We start from the raw sequence: 15,970 nt of genomic DNA on the forward strand, positions 1-15,970 counted from the left end.
CCAATCAGTGATAGTTAACAGAATGATATGTATAATTTCTCTCCCTGCACCTGGCCATTTTCAATGGCTGAATGTGATGTAGAGTCCTAGCCGGCAAGTATAGGGCAAATGAGAAATTGCCGTGGTACCACTCTGTCCTGCCTGCTGCCCACATTCAGTCTGCAGTTGATTTTTGACACGTCAGCCACTATTTTAACAACTTACCTAATCACTACATGACCTTTAGTGCCTGTTTGGCCCCCTCCCTGTCCAGTTTGTGTCTGGGGCAGATGCTCTTTAGTGTTCTTTTTTTAGATACAATATTGCTTAGCATCTTGCTTTAATTATGAACCCACTAGGTGGTCTTGGCCAAAGCCATCATCTCACATTACAAAACTCATCCCACCATCTGCAATGGGGGAATAATAAGGATGCCAGCCTACTTTACACAGAACTGATAAAAGAATTTGGAAAGACAAAAAATGTGAAGGGCTTTGTACACTGAAGAAAATGTTATGTCAATACTAAATATTTTTATATTGTCAGAAAGGTTTATATATTTATTCTGCATTTATTTTATATACCCCCCACCTCAAAGCAGTTTACAACACATTCAGAAAATATCAACACTACCCTATAAAGACAACCAACAAACTCACACCTATTTGTAGACAGTGGGGGAGGGAGGCAGCCAAATATTTTTGTGGGTGAATTCTTAGAACTATCCTTTTTTTAGAAATGCTGTTTCACTTAATGTTGAATTAAACAATCTATTTTAATGGGTGAAGGAAGCAATGCAATAGGAGAGGACTGGGAAGTATAGGGGCACACCTATGGCTTCCCTCAATGATGTTAAAATAACATTAAATACTGATAGATCTAGAGTTGCACCCAGCATGCATGGATGGTGAAACGGGAGGGACCATTTTTCCAAATATTCTCCTGGGGAGGAGAGGTACGTGAGGTATCTAGAGGTACTTTAAAAAAAAATCCCCAGAAAATAGAATTTCCTCCTCTGCAGAATAGTTACTCACCTCCAACACATGCAGAACCCAAAAACCCTTAGTCCTCTGGGCAATGGGTGGGGGGCAGAATTTGCTTTCTCTTCGGTTCTACAGTCTTGGGGCAATTGGAAGCCAGAGTAGAATTGTTTCTGATAGAGAGAAGGGAATCACCATTCCTGCAGCTGCTCCTTCTCTAGATGATGGTTGGAACACCTGCTGGTGGCAACGTCTGATGTGATATGTTGTTTCTGGAAATTTTGCAGACAGTGAAAGTACAAGGGAACGACATCTCCCACAAACTGCAGATCTCCAAAGTCAGGAAAAAGGATGAAGGGTTGTATGAGTGCAGAGTGATTGACGCCAATTATGGAGACCTCCAGGAATACAAAGTCCAGGCCTATCTCAAGGTCAATGCAAACAGCCACACCCGACGAATGCAGGCCTTTGAAGCTTCCCCAATGTGGCTACAGGATAAACCTCGTAAAAACATCTCAGCAGCCATCCCCAGTAGCATCCATAACTCTGCCAGCCAACGTATGCGCCCCACCTCCAGCCCTCCAGCAGATGCCAAAATCCCCAAACAAAGCCCACAATCAGGTATGCGTAACTATTTTGAGCACTTGAAGGATTTTGTTGCTAATGGCTTTGCAACGTGTGATGTTTTAAAAAATAAAAAGGAGGAGGGAAAGGCTGGTTACTGGACAAAAACATGATATGCACTTTCTTACACCTGAAGCACAGTTAGGAAAACACATTGTACAAAAATCCATACTTTTGTACTCCTGACTATAAAAGACAAAAAGTGCCCTTATGTTTTCACCAGGACTACACAGCTTGTTATCCACCAAGTTAGATGCACGTAGCCCATGAGCCATGTATGTATGGATGCCTTTGGGGGATTGCAAAAAAAATAGGACAGAAAGGAGGGATTGTCAAGTGCCTAGAAGGCCTCAATACATGGCTTGATCACTCACAAATTATGTAGGTTTAATTCAAAGAAATTGCAAGGTAGCACATCTCAGTGACCTAAGCAAAGGTTTTAATAGAGAATATAAATAAATATCAAGGCCCAAAGCAAGAGGAGTTTTATTCAAAGGTGCTAAAAAAACTATTATTACTATTATTACTAAACTATTATTACTATTATTTCTCCCACCACCTTTCTTTTCTTTTCTTTCTCTTAGTTTCCTTGGTGTCTCTATAGGACTAAGCTGCACATTGTGTGACTCACTAAATTGCAATCTGCCAGCTATGTGCTGTTTCCTGCCTACTGCTTGGCCACTCTCCTTGTTTTTGAAGTCTCGTGCAGGCAACAAAGCCAAGGAGGTTTAGTCCTGGTGGACCATCAAACATGGCTGGGGGGCTGCATTTGTCATAGTGGTCTATAAGTAGGGGTGGTTTTCTCTAAATACTTGCTTATTGATAGTAAACAAGCATTTAGAGATAAAATGCGTCTAGATATCAAATGAACATCAAATGGAGAAAGAGAGAGAGAGGGAAACCGTAAAGGCATTTATATTTTGGAATGTAGCACTCTTCCAAATATAAATATCAATTCCCTCATCACCTTTGGATGTAATTCCTCAGTTTTGGAAATTGAATTAATGTGGACATCCTGTCTGCTTACCTGCATGAAACCACTAGGTAAGCCAGTCTTGTGTCATTCTGCCAAATGGCGAGGAGAATTTGACCACTCCAAAGTTCCCCCAGATTTCTGACTGGGTGTGGAAGTGTGGAGAGTTGGGGTAGCTTTACGACTAAGAGACTGAGCGATGAATCATGATGCCTTTGGCATGAGTAGGCTAGGAGGCCTTTTTAAGTAGGCTACTGGGAATAATAATATTGACCCATCTTACACAATTGTTATAAGTACAGTAAGATGATAGAGATAACTAACAATGACAACAGTAGCACTGATCACAGCAATGCCTCATTTGTAGGCATATGGGAACTGAGATGTGGATTTCCATAGTGTTGAATGAACAGACGAGACGTGAATGTACACAGCAGTACATTTGCTGGTGTGCTGCCCTGCGGTCAGATGGAATTTAAGAGGAAACCTAGCAACAGAAGGGGGAAATATAAAAAGACTCTGCTGTGGATTGATGAAAACAAGCATTTTTCCTCTCTCTCCAACACTGTAAAACACCCCAGCGGCAATACATGTTCTGATAAGACAAATGTGCAAGTTAAATATTATTTTGGTTATTTTCTCCAGGCAGATCAAATTCAATATGGTGCTGAGGACTATGTCTTGCTTTAAGGACATGTATGATTCTATGAATGCCTACAAATGCCTTAAATGTCTCGTTGATACAAGGCTACATGGCAGAAACACCACTTTTATATACTCATATTCTGTGCTCCCACTGGCGGTGACAAGTTGCAAGGACACTGCTAGAGACTTTGGTTTCCATTTGACAAGAGAGCACCGAGGGCTTATGGTGTAATCAAATATAGACAGATCTATATCTCACTGTTTGCAACTATTGGTGTGGATACATAGCAAGGTGACCCATCTACAAGAATTCTTTTGAACAAGCGAAATTAAATACTTTGATTTGCCAACATTTTCCTGCAGCTCAGGAAAGAGTGTTAGATGGTGGTTATTCAGCAAACATCCTCCAATATTCACAGCTGGGCAATAGTTTTATTGTGACACCAAACAGAGCAACATAGATAGAAACTGTGGGCCTCTAAATGTAAATAGTTGCAGCAATAATAATAAAGTAGAAGGAAGTGCAAAACAAGAGAAGAGACAAGGAAATAGTAAATGGCAGCATCTTGAACCCCCTTAGAAGCAGGTGGGTTATGATCATAGTCAAGGTCTTTGTTGCCATTCATAGAGTGGGTCATGTAGAAGCTTTGCATGTTGTATCGACAAATGATTAAGGGTTATTTCCCCTTGAAGCATGTGGCTTCGTGTTGTTTTTTTACTGGCTCAGCTTCAACTGGCAGGTTTCAAAGTGATTCACTGTTGCGTGTAAGCTTTCTCAGCAGCATTGTGGTCTAGACAGAGGGGTTTGGTCCGTGAGGATCTGACATGTGGATGGTGACGCATTGCAGTAGATCATTTAACTCACTGATCTTTTGGTTCCTCCTCAAGCACACGAAGTTGTGACGCTCCTCGCTGAAGGGGAGTATTTGTGAAACTCAGCACCGTCCAGGCAGGTCTCAAGCATTATCACTCTAGAGCAAATTTCAGAGTTCCATCTGGCATTTCCTGCCAACACATCTAACAAATGCACCTCTAAAAATACAGAAATGGATCACAAAATTCATGTAAATGAACTTTCTTGTTTTATTCATAATATCGGAAAGAATTGTCTTGAATTTTGAGTGAACAAAAAATGAGGCAACTGTGGAAGATCTTACTCTGAACTTGAAGGGAACTGAGAACTATGATCAGCGTAGGGTGGACCAGATCTTGGTCTTCTGAGGGCCAATTCTGACACATGGGCAGGACCACCCACCTGTCAGTCATTTGATGTGACAATGATGCCAGATGATTGGTATGGGGGTGGTATCACCCACCTACCAGAGTTGACCTACAGGGCAGGCAGAGAGGTTTGCTTTGCCAGCCTGTTCTTTACTGGAAATGTGCTGTTGAAGAGGCACCCAGAAAGATTGAACTTTCCGTTCATCAGTCGATGAACAGAAGGTTCAGTGTTGTTCTCTGCAGGGGTCTACTGGCAAAGCAGGACCCAGCAGGATTGAACCCCACCCATCAGCTGATGTCACTTAGTGAGATCAGATGATTGACAGGTGGGCGTGGTTTTGGGAGATGGTGCACCAAGATTTGCCTACAGACTGGAGGTTTCCAATCCCTGAAGGAGAGATTAACAATTAGTAGTAGGGGAGATTTCTCCCTCCCGTTTCATAAATATTCAATCATAATTTTTTTGCACTTTTCCAGATTAAAGCTTGTTTCATCAGGAATTTTTATTCTTTACCTGACACTAACTTTTAGATCCCCCCTCTCCCTTAGCTTTTATTTAAGATTTTGTGTAGCATCCTTATGTTTCTGTGGGAATTGTAAAGGAGAACTATTCAGTTGTGTAGTATTTTGAGTTGTGAGCCTTGTATCCCTGTTGCAGAAAGAGGCAGAATATACATAATAATTCATTTCTACAAATAGTTATCCTACTGTGAACTACAAGATGCTTTGTTTGGGTGTTGGGCAGAGGGGGGGTAAAATACAGGGCTGCACTGAATATCTTTTAGCTTAAGAAGTTTTTTAAAGAAAAGATTTCGTGGAAAATATTTATGAAAAGCCAAGTAGTTTTCACCCAGCGTTAATAAAATGTAGCATCTGCTCTTGAATGAAGTTAAAACATCACAAAGTATTTTTCATTCTAAAGGAAAACCTAATCCAAATGGGCAGGCTGTTCAGAGTTACCACCTCTTCTATTTTATTTAGCTAGATTACAGCAAATGGAGTTGGCCAACACACCATAGGGCCTTACTAAACATACAGCAGTCATTCTGCACAGTTTGTCCCCAGTATCTGGTAGTCAGGTATGATGCTACCGTAAATGGAGGGTCCATACGACTACAATGACTACTACCATAGCTGTCAACTTTTCCCTTTTTTAAAGGGAAATTCCCTTATTCTGAATAGGATTCCTTGCAAGGAAAGGGAAAAGTTGACAGCTATGGACTACTACCCACCGATAGCTCTTGCCTCTGCTTTTCCTACTGCTATACACCCCCTTCCCCGGATAATGTTGATTCCAGCTTTTAGAAGGTCTTTGAACAGCCTCCATGGTCCTGCCCCCTCAATGAATCTATATCCTCACTGCAGCAGTTCCTATGTTGGTTCCTGGTAGTGGGCATAAACATGCCAAGCCTTGATACCGGCCCTGAAAGAGGAAAAGGAAGGAATATATATTCTTGCTAAAACTCAGTTCCTGAATTCTTATGTCTATTAAAGAGTGATTTTATGTTGTTCATATTTATTTCTGTAGTGTGCATCAGTGCGTGTGAGACTTTATAGAGTAGAAGAGCCAATCCTTGCCCTTGGGAGCTTGCAATCTCTAAATTTCAACAAGAGGCAAGAGAGGAAGAGAGGGTCAGAAAAGTACATGGCTGTTTCAGCAGCATGTGCTTTGGCATAGTTGCACAGGTTGTGTCAAAGGCTCGATGGAAAAAGGTAGTTTCCAAGAAGGATTTGAATGAGTGAGAGAAGTTGCATCGTGCAGGTGTTTTCAAAGGTGGTTCCGAAAAGATGAGGTGGCAAAGGTGGAAGGATGAGGTCTTCTGGGGGAACTGCAGACTGCCATGATGGTCAGCAGTGGAGTTGGGAAAAGCAAAGAGATATATTAGGGTATAAGAGTAGAGAGATGAAGTGAGGGGAGACAGAAGACCATGGTGGACTTTGAAGGTAAGGACAGGCAGTTTTGCCAGATCTGGAAGTGGAGAGGATACCAATGTGGGGATTTAAGGTGTCACATGATCAGAGCAATGGGAGACGTGACAGCAGAATGCTGGATAGATGTAAGGAGATCCAACAAGAGACAACAAAAGGGCACAGCAGAGAAGATTGCAGTAGTCTAGGTTTAGAGAAGACCTGAAGTAGCAATAGGAATAAGTTGTCTGCTGCAGGAATTTGCAAATGAAGGGTTCCCTCGGCCTGAAGCAAGATGAGCGCCACACCCCATAGTCACCCTTGACTGGACTTAACCATCCAGGGGTCCTTTACTGCAATCATTTCTCTCAGGTACAGTAAAGAGGAATGGGCGGGGAGAGGGGAACGCATCATATGCCAACCGAGAGGGCAAGCAAAACATCCCTACTTGGTCCCGAAGTGAGAAGTGATACTTACACTACCACTTCTATGACATGAGGATGGGTGCAGTGATGCTGGCTATAAGGAGCCATGCACCACTCTCCTTCCTTGGAGGTTTCTAAGCAGAGGGTTCTAAGCCCATCTGTCAGCGATGCTTTACTTGAGATTCTGGCATTCCAGGGGGTTCGACTCAATGACCTTCAGGGTCCTTTCCAATTCTGTGATTCTATAGGTGCCACTGGGCTCAGGCGTCAAGTGGCAGGCTGAGATGGAGGAGGAGGAGGAGGAACAGGAGGATAATATGGGGGGGTGGGATAGAGACTGGAGAAGACTGGTACTCCCACAGCATATAGCTGTTATGGATGTGGGAAACAAGACTCCCTAGAATCCAGGAAGAGCATCAATCAACCATTCAGGGTAGAGGAACCAGAGTCAGAAGGGGAGGGCACAGCCTAGTTGCCCAGGACGCAGCAGTACTCCTGTCACTAGGAAGGGAGCCCCCTCCCCCAATGCAATGAGTATCTGCAAGCTTCACAGTCTTACAAGTCTCCACCCCCATCGTTCTGAGATCCGGTGCCGAGGGCCTTCTGGTGGTTCCCTCACCGAGAAAAGTGAGGCTACAGGAAACCAGGCAGAGGGCCTTCTCGGTAGTGGCTCCTGCCCTGTGGAACGCCCTCCCATCAGATGTCAAGGAAATAAGCAACTATCCTACTTTTAAAAGACATCTGAAGGCAGCCCTATTTAGGGAAGTTTTTAAGGTTTAATCCTGTATTGTGTTTTTAATATTCTACTGGGAGCCGCCCAGAGTGGCTGGGGAAACCCAGCCAGATGGGTCGGTTATAAATAATGTTGAGTGAAACTGGGAACTGACTTGTCTGTTTTGACTGTCAGACCCATCTTCTTCTGGAAATGCAATGGCGTCCAGCACACTTTCGCTGCATGGTGCTGAGTCATTCTGCTTCTCCCGGCTACAACAGAGTTTTCCAGTAGCAGCGTGTTGGTGTGTAAGGCTTTGTCAGCACGGCAGTAAAACTCTCGTACACAGCTTCTTCTATTCTATGAAGCTTTAATGTACAGCAGCAAAAATAAAATAACAGCCAGGAGAGAGCGACGGCATGTTGCCTCTCCTTTGCAGCCAAAACAGAAAGTGAAAGTAAGTTCACATTCGTAGGTGAAGCGCACCCCGGGGACAGGACGTCTTTTCCCTTGAGGTATTAACCCTGTAAGCTCTTGGACACCTCACAAATAATAAATTATTATTATTATTATTATTATTATTATTATTATTATTATTATTATTATTATTTACAAGGCATGAGACTTTCACATGTAAGCCCACCTTGTCCCATCTTTAGAAGCTTGGCAGTTGGGCATGCCAACCTATTGGGACACCTCTGTTGTTTCTACATAGTTGCACATTCCTTTCACCGAGCTTGGTCTCCACAGGGCAGAAGCACTGCTTCTAGCCGAGACCACACTCTCCTTTCATCCAGCCTGAGCATAAAGTCTGCTGTGACTCCTTAGCTGCTACTGAGGCTGTGTATTGTGTATTGAGACTGCGCCTCAATAAAGGTCTCTTCCTTGTTCTCAAGTAAGAGCCTCTGTTGCTGTGGTCTCAGCAGAAGTCAGGGCCGTATGGCATGGTGCACATCACTCCATGTCCTGCCTCACCCTCAAGAGCGAGCTGAGAGTTGTGCCCACACCACCCTATCATTCAGACAACTGGGGAAAGGGGATACACTGTTTATTTTCACCTCATGTCTAGAAAGCACTGAGGAAAAGATGAACTGAAACAGCCACACAGATTTCAACAGAACTCGAGACAATCCCACCTCTGTATGCAATTACAGTGCATTCAAAGGCTCCTATCTCATTCTCTTGTCCCGTTCCAGTTCTCTTGGAGAGATTAAGACAAAACCTGGCTTTCTTTGCTTTGTTTGAACTTACTCTAGGTGCTTTTTGTCAGAGAACTGACAAAAGATAGTGAGCCTATTTCATTTTTACCTCCAGGCTACTGTGACAAAGGGAAATGACTGTGCTTCTATCTAGAGTGCTGAGGCTTCTATCACGGTGCTGTCTTTTCAGCAAGTGAAGGACACAAAATTTTCCACTTCACATTTTGATATCAGTTATTATCCAGATTTCCTTGACAACTTTCACCACCAAACTCAATAGATGTTAGGCATTAAACAGGGGTGAAGAACATCTGGACTACGGGCCTAATTAAAAGAAGTCACACATGTGTTTGGTAACTATAGGGACAGCTACAAAGGAACTATCAGGGTCTTCAAGGGGGATTACTGGGAAATAAGAGAGGCCTTTCCTGTTTTGCCATGTGCCGTGCCAGATTTACATATAAGCTAAACAAGCTATAGCTTAGGGCCCCACTCTCTTGGGAGCCCCCCCAAAATTTAAAAGTATTTCACTATTAATGTACTTCTTCTTAATTGTATTTCAGTTCAACAATTACTTTGATAAAATACATATTTTGTTAAGTGCAAATGGCTTTAGATACCTATTAGGTCCATAAATTAAATGTTTACCAGATTTATTTCAATGAATCCGGGGACACAATCAATCAATCAATCAATCAATTTTTTTTAAAGGGAGGAAAAAAGTTATTTTTTTTTAAAAAAGTAATATCTTCTCTTCTGTGGTCTCCTCTGTTGCGGGGCCTTCCTCCAGGTCTTTCTTGGAGCACTAGCCATGCTTCCCCTTCCCCTCTCCCTCCTTGCACTGCGTTGCCCTACAGGCTTACTTGGGAGTAAGCATTAGCAGAAACCCCCTCCTCCTGCTGCTGCCATGCCCACCTGTCTGGGCGTCTCCTGCACAGGCATCATCCGGTGGGCGCCCATCCATGCCATGTTGCACCCAGTCAGCAGGTCTGGGGCAGAGCCAGCAGCGAGCAAGTGGAAGGAGAGACACTTGGACCAGATCAGCTCATCTCCTGCTCACCTCTCGTCCACAATGGCCAACTACAAGCTGGCCAACAAGCTGAGCTGCCGCTTGCAAGTCGAGCACAATGCCAAAGCAGCAGCAGCTGCAATCGCCCAAGCACCACCTGGAGGCCGATCAGGAGGCTGAGCTGGCAGCCTTGGGCAGCGGTGCCAGTGGCAAGCTGAGTGCCAAGTTGCAGCAGCACACCGAGCTCAACGACCCCGCGCAGCTCTCGCCCAGCATCGCATCTTCAGCCCCTACACCGAGTCCCCATATGATGTGTCTTCTGTGCAGGGACGAATTTGTCCAGGGACGAATTTGCAAATCTGGGGACTGTCCCCAGAAAATGGGGATGTCTGGTAACCCTATAGCATATATTCAACACAAAAAAACCAGTGACAATTTGTTGTTGACAAAGGACAGCTGGACATATAAAGGGCCCCATCACCTTCAGAAGCTGAGGGCCTGATCAAACCTATATCCGGCCTTGGCCATGTGAGGTGAAACAGGAAGATGCTGCCTCCTGCCGTAAGCCATGCTTACTGGGGTCACACGGCAGTGACCTTTGGCAAGATCCAGTGCCACCCTGCAGGATTATGCCACCCAAGGCAGCTGCTTCACTCCATGTTTTGTTTTGTTTTTTAAATAATTTTTATTAACAGGCCAATCAAATCACATTAATTCCAAATCACATTAATTCTAAATTACACAGCCAAATTTTAAATTTTTTTTGTTGGGTTGGGGGTATCCATACTTCAAGCTCCGAACGGGATCCAAACATCTTTCTTACTGCTGCTTTAATATTCACAGTTCTGTCCAAATAGTATTCACAGTTCTATTCCATCTTCTCTTTGTTGTTTTCCTCATCTTCTTGTTTTCTTTATGATCTCTGATAGTCTCCACAAGCGGGTTGAAAACAAACGTTGTATATCCTGTGTGGATTTTACACTCATCCAAGAGCCATATCAAAATAGACAGACAGCATTTCAACACCTCCATACAAAATGTTTCCCACAGTCTGTCCTGGTTTCCACAGACCTGCCGCTCTCATAAATTTTCTCAGGGGGCCCTGCCAGGCCAATCTCACATTCTGATATAGTAATGAGCCAAGTCCTCCTCCCCCTCAGTCCTCCTGCGGGCAGGCCTGCCATAACAAACTCTTTTTATGACTGCGTCACAGAGAACTTTATTTCCTTTCTCGATGTTCTCACACACCATATCTTTGATTTAGTAATTAATTTCCACACAGTTCTTACTCCTCCTGCTTGTGATCAGTAATCGCAATGATTCTTTCTTAGGGGGAAGGGTTATTGGGTACTCACATAAGACACACACACAAAAAGTCCCTCCCCCTTTTCAGTCTCACTCCGACATACCAATCCTTTGATGATTCTTTTTCGCTTGATTTATTGTTGAATCCAGTCCGTCACTCCACATCCCAGAGATCCCTTAAATTAGCAGTCTTTACTCCCGATCTTCACCTGAAGTATGTGCATTTGCTTCTTTTCTTATTGTTTATTTCGAGCTGATGCAGCCAGTGCGCGATCAGAGACAACGTCTGGGGGAGCCGGACCCACACAAGGGCTTTGTGCCTAGTGCCCTCACCCCCTTCTTTTGAATCCGGGGGTGATTTATGGCCACAGCAGGCAAGGGAGTGTTCCCCATTCTCTTGGGCAACAAAGGGAGGCTGCATACTTCCATTTCAGCCTCTTAATTACCTCGTGTGAGCCGGAGAGATGTTATTGTTGGCCATCTTCCAATGCGCCCCTAGCGCCCCCCCCCCCCGCTTCACTCCATGTTTTTAAACAGAGCACTTCTCCCTTTGCAGAGGCTTTGAAGCTTCTTCAAAGGTGCACTCCCAGTGTCAAGTAGCACTGAAATTCCATCTTCAAAGGAAACTGATTACAGTTACAGTGACACTCCTTCAAATATTGGCAAGTGTCCATCACCTGACATCTCTCTGACATCAGGTGGTTGATAGGTGAGCAGCCTCTGTTGGCGTGTGAGTTTATCTTCGACACCTATGAATTTTGCTCTCTCTGTGTGCAGCTTGGAAGCTTCAGTAAAGCTGTTAAGCTCACCAATGTGAAACAGTTGTTGTCTTAAGCAGAGTTGTTTAAATTGACACAAAACACACACCCTGTATTTTCCCACTCTATAAAAGGTTACACAAAAGCTTTTGTCTCTCTGGTGCCAGAGGGGTTTCTATACTTCAATGTCCTTGCTGAGCAAAGTCCGCGTGCAAGTTCTAAGCCAATTTGCGCAGAGTCCTGCTACTGCTTAGAACTCCCTGAGTCCTGAACTCTAGCAATTGTCCAAGTCTTCCTCCCAAATGAGCTCTTCTCAAAGAGTTCAGGTAACTTCACAGTTCTGCAATGATCCACTCCTTCCTGACCATGACCACTGACCCACCACCAACATTGCAATCTGATCCCGTTTAACACAAAGTTGCATGCCTGGTCTGCCCAGTAGCACTGATAAGGAAGTCACCAGATTCAGCCAGGTACATTTCAGGAATGAGCTCTCTCCTCTTTAATGGAATTACTGGTAACCTGTTAGCTGCATTCCTTAACACACTCACCTACCTATAAGAGATGGTCTGCAAGGGGATGGGATTTAGGAGCTGGTTGTATTGACTTTCCCCTTCCTGCACTCATTTCCTCTGAAGATTCTAAAATAATATTTTGCAATACTGATAGCTCATACACAAGGATATATCACAGAACACCAATACGTTGCAGAGATTTCTGGGAGATGTCTTAAGGCGTCTGCTTAGGTAATGAACACAGAGTGTGTCCACTTCAACAATGTTGCCGAAGAGTCACCTGTGGCTGTGCTTTGCAGAAGAAAATGAGTGATGAGGAAACCTCCTCTCTTGGGAAAGTTTTTGCACCATTGTTATGGAACTTCTCACTGAAAAACTTCTTATGTGTTTTGAGGAACCCAGGCCACTGGTATAATATATTTGACTATATATAATAGTTGACATATAATGACATCTTTTATCTGATAAAGTTCATTGGTAATTAGCATCTGACAGTGTTTCACAGTTGGCAGCTTAGGAAGTTTAATAGATGAAGCCTGCCAAAATCAAAGCAATTAAAAAAAGCAAAATATAATAACAATCTTAAGCAACTTTTAGACTTTCCAGTTTGGATGGTAAGCAACATTTATCAGCCTGCACAGCTGCCCAATGCAGATTGTGGTGGGTGACTTACTGGTGCATGGAAGAGAGGCATGTTTCAATGTTAGATGCATGGCTGGATGTGCTGGAGGGGGGCAAAGCTTTTGTGCCTAAATAAGCCTCTGCCCTCCAAGCCAGGCTTCTATACAGCTTTATAGCACCCACCCATCTTTTGGCTGCAGTATGAGACTTAGATGAGTGGTGTGGAACACAAATGACTTCTGCATCACTTCTCTCCTGCCAGTGGAGTTGGTGGAGCAGGCAGCGGAGGTGGGCTTCCGCTGCCCACTCTACCCAAAGTGGGCACCTCAGTCTGCCTCATCAGTGGGCCGAGCCTGGGTAGGGCTGGGGGCTGTAGAAACCTCCAGACTTTTGTGTACAATGAGGTACATCCTTTGTCCCACTGACTTTGGCCACCAACGCCACCAACGTTTTGCTACCACTGGCAGGTGGGCCCCAGAAGTTTTCCCATGTGTGTATTTCATCTCTCAGGGTGAAAACGATCCCCTACCTCTGGACTAGGTGGTCACCCCAGGGGCCAATTAGGGTTTTTGTTTTGCTTGTCAAACAAGAAAATCAACCAGATTTGCTTAGTGCACAATCAGTTCTGCCTACTCCACATTGTGTGTGCTTGCGAGGGGTGGGAATGCCATCTTCGGATAAAAACTGGTGGGGAGCATTTCTACTTAGAAGTTAATTGGTCAAGGAAAAATCTGCTGTGCATCTGGAAACACTTTTAAGGTGGTTGGGGGAATCAGAATTCCCCAAACCTGTTACTTCAGGATGCAGTACCCACAAATAAGGCTGTAGACACTCACCCACCTGCCCTATTTCAGCTACGTGGAACTATGAGTCCTGAGTGAGGGTAAGTGTTGCAGGGGGAGCCTCTCTCAATACTTGAACAGTGAGCTGCTCAAAAAGTTGAGTCACTAGGTAGCTCCTGAGTTTAACATGTTAACATTGGAAATCTTGCTGTATTCAAGGTAATAAAACCATGGCCCTCGTTACTCAATGGAAGATTAGGTATAATGCTTGTAAGCAGTCCATTCAATGATGCTAGCCATATATATTTGGTCAAATTTTTGATAAGCCGTAAGCTTGCTCATGAACTCTTTCTCATATGGTCTCCACCCACTTTCTCATGAAAATATCCATCCCCACTCCAGAGGAATCACACAGTTTAAGAAGGCTGAACACAAGTCTCCTACATGTTAAATCAGAAAGCATTTGGTTTTGTGTCATCACTTATCACTTTTGCTCTCGTTTGTAAGACCATCAAATCAACAGGACTGGGAAGCAGCTTTAAGTGGCCTCACATTATTCCAAGTCACTTTTTTATTTTTATTTTGAAAGAAAGAGGTTGTTGTCACATAGATAGAGACGCACTGGGTTGACAATTGCCAGGAATGCTGAGACACTGATTCTTGGCCCAGGTCAAATGCAATCAGAGGGGTGCTTGCCACACAAGGTTATCATCCTTAGGGCCACCTGAGCAGTTGAAGGCTTGTGACATGCAGCCAAAACAAAAAAAATTTTTGATGGTGACAGCACTTCATTGCCATGCTGGCAATTGTGCTGGCTGCATTTAGAACACTCAAGTGTAGGTGGTAGACCCAGTTCTCATGGCAACTAAAGCTTTATGTATAACTGTGTGCAGAGTGAGATGGGTCTATGCTTTTAGCTTTGCCCCTGACATCAGGTCTTCTTCTTTAAACTGTGTGCTGCCCACAGACCTCAGTACAGAAAGCCTGATGCATGAGCTCTTGCTAATTATGTGTAGGAGCTGCACACAATTGGGACATGGGGTTGTGTGGGTATTTGGATGATGCAGAGCCCCCACAAGTAAGTTTGAGCTCACTTTCTGGGCTTTCTGTACAAGCAACCACATGGAGGAGGAGCCAGTGGTGGGCTGTGGCACATTTACGCCCCATAAGTGAGTAACACATGTATTTGCGCGTCAAGACTCCAGCGCACCCCCAAGGATAAATAAATACACACTGACACCAAATTTTTGTTTAAGGTTAGTGGGCAAAAATTTAGGCCACAACTTTATTGATTACAGCAATGTGAGTGGTATTGGCTTAGGCATTGGCAATAACTATATTTGACTCCTGCCCGCCTTGCAGGAAGTCTGGAAAGGTAAACAACTGAATGAGGGAGCTCTGTCGATGGCTATCAACTGAAGCTCACCCCGGGTTTCCCGCTGGGTCCTGGTACGGCCCTAGCCACTCAAGCAGACTTCGGACGAGATCCAGACCCACAGATTCCTTTACTGGAGTACCCTTGTACCTGGAGGGGCAGGTGATGGCCGCACCTTACATCCCCCACATCACAATAAGCCAATGCCTAACCGCCAAACCTTACAAAAGTTGTGACGATTGCTAAGAGCTAGGCGAAAACCAAATGGTGAGTGCCAATTTGCCAAATGGGAAAAAGTTCCTACCCAGCCCCTGTTCCAAAACAGGCGACCAACCGAAGTCCAGAGCAAGGACAAAGCAGACATCTAAAATACAGGGCAGGTAGGTGGGGTTTGGCATCGCGAAGCCAGGTGAATCCCCAGAAATGTGTTGCCACCATTTATATGCCCCCACAATCACACCACCGATCTCTGATTGGCCAATAGGCCAAGGTGTGATCGTGGGGCCATTGCGTGGGCTGGGCTCAATCTCCCACCCACACCAGGATAGTGGGGCAGAGGGTGCCTTAGGCCCACACACAACGTGAACCCACAATTAGGAGGATCCAATTTGGCTTAAATAACAGTGTAGTTTGGCACCTGTGTTTTACACACACACACACATCTACACATACATACACACACACACCGCCCTATACCTGGGCCTCTCAGGGCGGTTCACAGAATAAAATCAAGATATGAAACCCACAAAATACATAATAAAAATAAAAACAACAACCCAATAGCCCCCCAATAACATTGCAAAATATAAACAACAAGAACATACTTGCCCATAAAATATACATTTAAATATTATTTTGTTATAAAATATGCATTAAGTGGATAAATAGGAATTTTCATGTTCTTTTAATGTGGGAATGGGACAGAACCAACTTATGAAT

The 15,970-nt window shown here is 44.1% G+C and overlaps 1 protein-coding gene across 3 annotated transcripts in view; it reads left to right on the top strand.

The window, feature by feature from the left end:
- Positions 1 to 15,970, top strand: part of VSTM2A (V-set and transmembrane domain containing 2A) — a 40,707-nt gene that overhangs the window by 11,166 nt on the left and 13,571 nt on the right. For all 3 annotated transcript variants that reach the window (XM_083709918.1, XM_083709917.1, XM_083709916.1), the window contains exon 4: positions 1,247 to 1,580. In XM_083709918.1, the coding sequence (XP_083566044.1) occupies positions 1,247 to 1,580 (334 nt within the window). The remainder of the gene's footprint in view (positions 1 to 1,246; positions 1,581 to 15,970) is intronic.

This window comes from Podarcis gaigeae (genome assembly GCF_964106915.1).
Source record: "Podarcis gaigeae genome assembly, chromosome: 13".
In the NCBI taxonomy this organism is placed as follows: domain Eukaryota; kingdom Metazoa; phylum Chordata; class Lepidosauria; order Squamata; family Lacertidae; genus Podarcis; species Podarcis gaigeae.